This window comes from Leptopilina boulardi, unplaced genomic scaffold (genome assembly GCF_019393585.1).
Source record: "Leptopilina boulardi isolate dan_hultmark-lab unplaced genomic scaffold, ZJU_Lbou_2.1 LbouV2_122, whole genome shotgun sequence".
In the NCBI taxonomy this organism is placed as follows: domain Eukaryota; kingdom Metazoa; phylum Arthropoda; class Insecta; order Hymenoptera; family Figitidae; genus Leptopilina; species Leptopilina boulardi.
This window is the reverse complement of record NW_026137666.1, coordinates 163,883-174,218: the sequence shown is the minus strand read 5'-3', so window position 1 is coordinate 174,218 and position 10,336 is coordinate 163,883. Positions and strand designations below refer to the sequence as shown.

The 10,336-nt window shown below is 27.9% G+C and overlaps 1 protein-coding gene across 2 annotated transcripts in view; it reads left to right on the top strand.

Moving 5' to 3' along the window:
• The first annotated feature begins 4,067 nt into the window (after positions 1–4,067).
• The window catches only part of LOC127287432 (ATP-dependent RNA helicase bel), a 43,083-nt gene continuing 36,814 nt past the window's right edge, over positions 4,068–10,336 (top strand). For both annotated transcript variants that reach the window (XM_051314376.1, XM_051314369.1), the window contains exon 1: positions 4,068–4,757. In XM_051314376.1, the coding sequence (XP_051170333.1) occupies positions 4,713–4,757 (45 nt within the window). In that variant the 5' untranslated portion in view covers positions 4,068–4,712. The remainder of the gene's footprint in view (positions 4,758–10,336) is intronic.

The following is a 10,336-nucleotide window of genomic DNA, read 5'->3' as shown; positions in this document are numbered from 1 at the left end:
TCGCCACACGCAAGTAAAAAAAGTCAACCAATCATATCCTTACCATGGAAGTATCCATCTTGACTCGCATAAAGTTTATGGAGCGTTCACAGCTCGGCTGTATCAGAGATTAGGCTCTGTCACTTGTGACGTCAGAGGCCTGGAGGGACAACAAACAAACGATACAATGTTATTCTTATGGGGAAGAAAATTTGTTTCCACTTTTATCAATTTTATTCATACTTTAAACATGGAAAACGCTTGTTGAGATATAATAAAATTAAAATGTGTGTTGATAATTAATTTTGTTATATATTTGATTCAATTGCATTTATAGATTCTCTGAATTCGTGATAAAATATAAATTTTGAGGTTAGGGGTGTTTATTTACTAACTTGAAATCTTTTACTGCTGTGGTAATTCCCACTTAAAATATATATTTTATATCTTTTTAATAACATGCATACTGGATATTGTTTAATAATGTTGTTAAAATGTAAAATTTGATTAGTAAACAAACTTTTCTAACCTCAATATTTATATTTTATCACGAATTGAGAGAATCTATCAATGTAATTGAATCAAATATATAACAAAATTAATTATCAACACACATTTTAATATTATTATATGTCAAGAAGTGTTTTCCGTGTTTAATGTATGAATAAAATTGATGACAGTTGAAACAAATTTTCTTCCCCATAAGAATAACATTGTGTCGTCTGTTTGTTGTCCCTCCAGGCCTCTGACGTCATATCTTGAACTCGAAATATCTCGATGAACTGACACAGCCTAATAGACAATTAGAGTAAAAGAGAAAAAATATATTTGTGTATCTATGCGCCACCAGTAAGCACTCACTCGCGTTAAGGTACGGTCACACGACTTTTGGAAAAACCATTCATGTCTTTCTCTCTCCTAAGACAGAGGCATAAGATTGTCTCACTCTGCATTTTCTTACATTTCCCAAAGACGGAAAATGCAGAGTGAGACAAACTTATGCGTCTGTAATAGGAGAGAGAAAGACAAGAATGGTTTTTCCAAAAGTCGTGTGACCGTACCCTTACGAGGCACGATTGAATCGACCCACTCGTGCATGCCTCGTAGTGTGCTTCGTGGTGTGATCCGTATCCGTTTCTTACGGAAGCTTTGACGATGCTTATTTGTTTTGATTGCAAACCCAGACAATTATTGGTTTTAAAAAAAGAAATGACATCAAATGTAAAATTATCTGATATACTTAATCAAACAATATTCATATTCTTGATAGATTTTATTAAACAATTGGATTTTAAATGTGCTTTCGTTTTATTAGTTTAAGGTTAATGTATGATCGTTTTGTTAGAAACAAAATAAAAAAATTATTTCTGAAAATTTTATATTTATTCTGTCATATTATATACATATATCTGCTGATATAAATTATTTACAAAGAAAATATATTAAAAAATAGAGAAATATGTTACTGATAAAAAGGTTTCAAGATAAAGTTGACTTTTAATACGTTAAATAAAAAATAACAATATTTATCAAGTTTTAAATAATAACAATATATATATTTAACAACATTTAAACATAAAGAAATTAAATTATTATTTGATTTTTAACTTGTAATTTATGTTATGTAGAAACGAATTAAAATTTTAAGAGTTAAACAAATGAATAAACGTAAACATTTTTGCACTTATTATTATTTAATCACTATAAATAATATTCTATCGACAATGTTAACCAGTATCCATAAAAATCTATTTAGGCTTATAAATTAATTTTTATGAAATTGTTTTGTTACATTTGATGTCATTTCATTTATTAAAACACGGTAATAACAATAAAATAATTATACTGGGTTTGTAATCAAAACAAATAAGCATCGTCAAAGCTTCCGTAAGATACGGATACAGAGCACGCTACGGAGCACGCTACGAAGCACACTACGAGGCGCGTCGGATATGTTTCAAATGAGTTAGAAAAGGACAGAAATATCGATCTTTCCTTTTCTACCTCATTCGACACACATCCTGCACACTGCTCCGTCTTTTCTTGTGCAAGCAGCCTTAGTTTAGCATTGGTGACGTCATCCGTCTGCGTTTACAAATGCTCTTAGGTCCATTCCACAATAGCTAAACGCAAAGTTAAAGCGCACGCAAAGATGACGCGCGCGTTGGTTCTAAGGTCCATTCCACAATAGCTAAACGCAAAGTTAAAGCGCACGCAAAGATGACGCGCGCGTTGGTTCTAACCAATCAAACCAACGCGCGCGTCATCTTTGCGTGCGCTTTAACTTTGCATTTAGCTATTGTGGAATGGACCTAACCAACCAAACCAACGCGCGCGTCATCTTTGCGTGCGCTTTAACTTTGCGTTTAGCTATTGTGGAATGGACCTTAGGGCCGATTCCAGAATGGAGACGCAGACGCAACGCAAACGCGACGCATCCCCATTTGGGCCCTCTCCAGAAAGGCCTTTCTCCAATAGGATCCTAAACTCTTGCGTTGCGTATGCATTGCGTCGGTTGCTATTGGCAACCAATGCTAAAATCAACGCGTCAGTCACGCAACGCAAAAGTTTAGGTTCCTATTGGAGAAAGGCCTGAATGGAGCTAAACGCAACGCAGAAGCGACGCATCGCAATGCTAAGCAAATGGGGATGCGTCGCGTTTGCTATGTATGCTATGTATATGTTTGCTATGTTTGCACTCAGGGTCTAGTGACAAAACGCAACGCAAAACGCTGCCATGGGACTGCAGCCTAAGCATTGCGATGCGTCGCGTCTGCGTTGCGTTTAGCTCCATTCTGGTGAAGTTGGCTCTACATTGAACGTGTACGTCAACACGAAGTGCTGACGTCACAATGTTAATCAAATGGGTGCGTTGTGTGACTAACGCGTTGGTTCGCAAGCACAGTGACGTCATCAAAGCATTGATACCAATCGCGAACAAAAAGTTTGGTTTATGTTCCTCTTATCCCTGTTTTCCAACTTTACAATTTTTAATGTAAATGTTTCTCGATGGCTTTTAATAATTTTATTTATTTAATATTTATAAGTAAAAAAATCAGTGTCTTAAAATCATAAACCAAACTTTTTGTTCGCGATTGGTAACAATGATGACGTCACTGCGCTTACGAACCAACGCGTCAGTCATGCAACGCAAAAATTTAGGAACATAATGGAGAAAGGCCTTCAGGCCATTACCCCGAAATAAAATGCAGAATGCAAAACTGAAATTATAAAATAAGAATAAAATACCATATATATTAATAACATTTGACATATTCATAAAGATAAATATAATTATTAATGACATAACGATAAATGTATAAAAAAATATTACATATATAATTTTTTACATTTAGTATAATTATATAAAGGGTATATAAAAAAAACCAGGACAGTTGGATATTTTCTAAGAATTTTATATCAGGGTACGGTCACACGACTTTTGGAAAAACCATTCTTGTCTTTCTCTCTCCTATTACAGACGCATAAGTTTGTCTCACTCTGCATTTTCCGTCTTTGGGAAATGTAAGAAAATGCAGAGTGAGACAATCTTATGCCTCTGTCTTAGGAGAGAGAAAGACATGAATGGTTTTTCCAAAAGTCGTGTGACCGTACCTTTAAAGAAAAACGGCAAATGAAAAAGTTGTTCGGAATATAAAAATCTATTAAAATATGGGACACGCGATCAGGCTATTAAATGTTTGATTATATTAAAATATTATTAAAATAATAGTATTAAAATATACATTTTAACCACACTATTGTTATAGTTGAGATTGAAAAAAATACTCTAACAATTCTCTTTTTCTGTTCTTGTCTTATACATGTGTTTCCATGACAACACATGCGTTAGAAAAGGACAAAAAGTGTAGGTATATCTGGCCACGAGTGATGCTTCTAATTTTCTGTCTTTTTCTAACGCACGTGTTGTCATGACAACGCTTGTGTAAGACAAGAACAGAAAAGTGTACACTCGTGGCCAGATATACGCCAATTCGAAAACGACCTTCCTTTGTGTCCACGTCAACCAATGAAAATAGAGTCATGTAGAAGCAGCTTAAATATAATACAGTGAAAAAAAAACTATAGAGACTTTTTGTCTATCCCCAACCAAAACATAAAAATAATTTTAATTCAAAATGGTGTTAGTTTCAATTAGAGTGAACCTTGAATAATATTTATTTATTCCATATAATTTTTATTGTTCTATTCCTGCAAACCCTATAGTAAACTAATTTTTCAAAATTCCATAACAGCTTTAGGGACTAACTTACATTCTTTTTATTTAATTTAATTTAGTGACTCCCTTTAATTTAAACACCTGATTTTCTTGTCGTTTTTTATCACAATCAAATAAAAAAATCAGAAAAGTCTGTGAGAAAAAGTGCAAAAAACGGACTTTGACAGTTTTCTACGCATTTCGACTGCAGTACGTGTAAAAAGTCTATTGAAATACAGTTTTAACGGATATAGCGGGGTAGCCATCTTGACCATATCTTGTCTCTTGACTGGGAAAAGGGACATTTATATTTTCGGCCATTTTTGTTGCGTCGACGTCAAGTTCGTAACGACCAAGTCTTTTGTCGCCGTTCTTTTCCAAATCCATTAACTAATTTTATTCATTTTCTTGTACTGTGAAGAGTTTGTTGAATAAGTTCTGTTTTCGGTTTGTTAAGAAATAAAGAACGTTTCCCTAACAAGGCTACGAAAATTACGCACTGAGGAGGAGTAATATGAGTAATGCAGCCAACCAAAATGGATCAGGTCTAGAGCAGCAAGTGAGTAACTGAGATTTTCATTACTTTTCATAACTAATGCGCTATTAAATAACCTTTTACTTGTTGATCTCTAATTTTGTCACGTTGTCTTCCCCATGAAATTCATTATAAGAGAATGTCAAATTTCCTTAAGTTATCAAACATGAGCATGATGAGACTGTTCATAAATACGAAATTTTAATAAAATTATTTTTTTATTCTACTGGCTTCAATTAGTTCTTCCTAGTTACGTTTCTAACAGTTGTTTCTTTTTCGTTTTACTTTTCATATAATTATAAGTCATATTTTTTGCTCTTAAATGCTTGTTTAACTGAAATTTAATTTTGAATTTCATTCATAAACAGGCCATTGAAGCTCTTTCGTAGTTAAGTGTAATTAATATTTTTTTTAAAATCTTAAATATGTTCCAAAAGATGTAAAACTAAGTGATAATTTTTCAAGAGGAAAATTGTTGTCTTTGCCTTTGACAAATGACAAAAGTTTACACTCTTAAGCAGATTTTGAATAATATCAATTTTCTCATCAATAAAAATAATGTATAACAAATATATAATTTCTATTAACTTACAACATCTTGTGAAATTTCCATAATTTGTTAGTGTTACAGGTTATGCTAGAATTTTGACAAAAATTTCAAAATTATTGATTAAATGTGAAAAATATTAGAATAAAAATTGAAATTAAAATTAGAATCCAAATAGTTTTTAATAGATTGAGAGTGTTACGTGAAATTTAAATACCAAATTAAAAATTAATAAACAGAAAATAAGTACTTGGGGCCCAATTTTATAAGCTGACATTTTTATTGAATTAAAATTTAAACCTATTTTTCAACTATTAGAATTTCCATGAAATGAATTTTATGATTAACAAAACTTGATCCAATTTGTAAATAATTTATAATTGCATTTAATTTTTATTAGTTTGAAATTTTATGTAGTCGAAGTCTCATTTGACAAAATCTTCAAATCAGCAACATTTTATTTTCTTTGTCCGATAAAACATTTGTCGTAAACAATTCAATACGAATTTAAAAACTATCCAACTACAATTTTCTTGATTTTATTTGATTGGTTAATTTTGAAATTTATGTTAAAATGTTTATGATGGATGTTTTGTGGGTCGAAGCAGAACCAATTTTTAAAATTTAAGATTTTTACATTTCGGCTTCTAATCAAATAAACCGTACACAAAACAAAAAATTCTACACATTTATTTTTACAGGAGAAAATTTGGCACATTATATTTAGACAAGTTTAATTTACTACATTGAGAGATTTTACTTAAATTTATAAAGAACGAATCTTAACTCTGAAGATATTTTTATCTTTAATTATTAAATACCACTGAGTGATAAATTCATTTTTACATAATATATAAAGAATGCTTTTAACTTCTACACAGTTTAATTTAACAAGAAAAAATTTTACATTCTTTTTAATTTAATTTTTTGGACATCAATGTTTATTCAAAGCTTGTTTAAAATCTGGTACAATCTTCATTAGCAAAAGCTGAATGAATAATCTTAAATTAACTCTTCACACTTTATTCAGCTTAAATATTATTATGTAGTTAACAATTTTATTCAAGGTGTCTAACGGTCAGGGAAAAGTCAGGGAATTTCTTTAATTTTCTGGAATTTTTTATGAATAAGTTAAAGTAACTATTAGTTTCAAAAAAATTTTTACTTTTTTCCCAAAGCAAATGCAAATTAAAAATTTGTCCTTCACACTCAATTATTAAACATGTGATATCTTATATTCATTAAGTAAATAATTATTTACTACTATTTATTGAATCTAATAAATGATTTTTTAAACTTGGAACAATTAATTAATTTTTTTCAGTGAAATATTTGGTTTTTTAAAATAAATAAAAATTATTTGATACAATTTTATTTTATCGGTTCAACTTCATCAATAAATTCATTAATACGAATAATTTATTATTTAATGATAATACCCACATTTAACTTATAAAAATTTTTACCGTCGTCGAATCTTAAATTATCGAATTTCTATTTAGCAGAACTCTTATAAAGCATTTTTTCTAATACTTTTTAAAAAATTTTAATTAAAATAATTTCAATTTGACGAAATTTATGTCTAGAAAAATTGAGAAAGAAAGAACTCAGTAGAATTTTTCTTAAATGAGAATTCTGTTAAATAAGAATTAGATCGAATTAAAATTTTCTTTGATAAAAACTTTGTTAATTAAGAATTTTGTTAAATAGAAATTCTGTTAATTGTGGATTTATTCAATGACAATTCTGTTAAGTAAATATGTATTTTGATAAATCGAAATCTACTAAAATACCAATTCTGTTAATAAAATTTTTCTTTATGCAATTTTTCTTTACATAAATTCCGTTAAATTGAAATTGTACACTGAAAAAAAGAACTAGTAGGTTTTACTACTTTTTAACTGCTCTGCGTAGTACAATAGGTCCTCAACTGAATTTAAAAGGTTCTATTGACTATATAAAAATAGTTAAACCATTTAATAATGTAATTGGTAGAATGACATTTTGTGATTGTATTAACTCAATTTAAAAATGTTGAAACAACTCAAGATGTAAGTAGTAGATTTTACTACTTAAGGCCAGGTCCAAGTCGTGTCAGCTGTTCCATTGAAACTTCAAAGGAACAGCTGACTCGACTTGGACCTGGCCTTAAAGTACAATAGGCTTTAAGAACATTTTTGTTGTAGAATTAATAAATCTTTTGCAATTAAAACTACTACTTTAAGCAGTAGATTTTACTACTTAAAATAGGAAAATAAAATTATTATTATTATTATTATTATTATTATTATTATTATTACTTATAATAATACTTATAATAATTTCCGTATTCATTCATTCCGTCTGTCCACACTTGAAGTTAGTCGTATTTTGTTCCTTTTGTTTTTTAAAAATTTTGACAATTCTTGATTTCGTAATATTTTATGGTTAACGCGACGGATATTTTTATTCATCGTCATTAATTAAGTCATATACAAAGTGACAGTTTAAAGTAAAAAAAATATTGTTCATTGTGTGCAGCACCAGTATATTCCCTACTTGGTATTTATAGAAAAAAAAGTTTCAATTATAATATAATTTTTATTATTATTTATAAATTTATTATATTAGGTATATATACATTTTTTTATATAATGATTATTACAGATAATTAGAACATTTTAACTTATAATTATTATTTATTTCGTTATTTTTTTATTATTCATTATTATTTATTATATATTATTATTCATAAATTTATTATTATTAATTTGTTTTTATTATTAATTATTAAATTGTTATATTTTTTTATCTGTAAACAATATAAAAATAGTTTGCTTTTTTAAAAAATTTTCAATTTGATTTTAATTTTTAATTTAAGTTTAAAGTTTAAAACATTACAAAGTTTTTTTTAGGTTTTATTTTTTCAAAATTTTTAAATATTTTTTAATTGCTTAATACTTTTTAAAATATAATTAATTTTCAGTTAATTTAATTTTCTTTTTCATTACATAATTTTTTAATATTTAATTATTAATTAATTAAATTTTTTGAAAAAAACATAAATTTAAAATTTTCATTTGCAACGAAATATTTATAGAAAATACAAAAAAATATTTAGCAAAACTAATTTTTTGTAATTTCAAAGATTATAAAAAATCATCCAATTATGAGCTGGCTTAACTAAAAAACCACTATTTATATAACATCAAACTCATTTTTTTCTGTGTATAAATACATGATAACGTGAAAATTAGAAATATACCTATTATTAATTTATTACTCCACTGATGCAGAATTATTATTATTATTAATATTATTATTATTTTAAAACAACCATTAGATTCAAAGTTGGACGCGCGCGTGTAATTTTGCTAGTTATTTATTATTTATAATTGTTTGTTAACAGTAGAATTGACTTTTTCAGAGGCGCATGATTAAACCTCAAATTTGTTTTTTCGAATTTTTTTTTCTCGAAAATCGTTTTATCTAAAAGGAATTGACTATAATTTTTTGAACTCGAATCGTCAGATTATATAATAAAAATACTTTCGAATTATTATTTGACAGAATTTTTTAACTTCGAAAGAACATTTTTTATAATTTTCAATTTACCGTATAATCATTTCTCATAATATTGTAGAGAATTAGTATTTTTCAAAATTTTTATTTTTCCAAAAACCTGTTTATACTATTTTTGATTTTACATAATTAACATTGCTTATAATTTTTTTTCTTCGAATTACCATTTTTCATAATAAATATTTATTCGAACAATTAGGTACTTGTTCTAAAATGTAATTTATCAAATTTATATTTTTTCTATTTTTATAAGTTACGATTTGCTATTTTATATAATTTTCATTTTACCCAATTGCCATTTCACATAATTTCTAAATTTTCTAATTATTATTTTTCCGAATTTTAATTTTAACGAATTATTAATATTAGAATTAATTCTTTTCGGAATTACCATTTAACATAATTTCCCCTAATATATATTTATAATAATCTCTATTTTCTCGAATCGTTATATGCCATAATCAGAATTTTATAGAAACTCCATTTGCCCTAACATACTTCCGGTCAATTTCAGTACTGTAGTTTAAATATGGTACCTGGTACTATCTTGATTGTACCCCGTACCATCTATTTCTCTCCGTGTACATAAAAAATGTTTTTCAAGCTTATCGAATTAATTAAAATAGTAAAAATCTACTACTTAAAATAGTAGTTCTAATTACAGACGACTTGTTAATTCTACAACAAAAATTTTATTGAAACCTATAAAATCATAGAAATTAATAAAAAATTTACTACTCAAAAAGTAATTATATCAATTAAAGAAAATAATTCCTTTTACTACTTTTCATATAACTGGTGAATAGTAGTTGGATTTACTAGTCTTGAAATTTTGAGTTGACTACCGACCTGCAGTTGTACTTTAACTACATATTTTCGTAAAATCAACTATTACTTATTAACTTCTTAAAAATAGTTACATTAACTACATAAACATGATTAGATTAACTAAAAAGTAGTCATTTGGACTACTTTCTAGTCAACTACCCAAAGGTAGTTGAATTTCTCGGCAACATTTTTTTCAGTGTATTAATTTGAAATTCGATATACTAGAAAATCTACTTTCAAGGTGTCTAACGGTCAGGGAAGTCAGGGAATTTTGTTGGTCAGGGAAATGTGAGGGAAAAGTCAGGGAATTTCAGAAAATTTCATTCAAAGTCAGGGAAATTTCTGTAAATTTCTACAAAAATTAAAATTTTTTGTGAATTTAAAAATTTTTAAATCTAAAAAAACTTGAATGGTTTTTATTACCATTTGTTACTACCATTAGAAATTAATTTATTGTTAAATATGTCAGTAACCATATTTTTGTCCAAAAAAAAGCAGAAATAAGGTTATTAAAAAGTCAGGGAAAAATCAAAAAATGTCAGGGAGGAGTCAGGGAAAAGTCAGGGAATTTTTTTCTCAATCTTTGTTAGACACCCTGACTTCATATATCGTGGATGTCCCAGTTGCCGTCCACCTAAGACCTAGTTTCCGTCCAGTTTAATTTTCA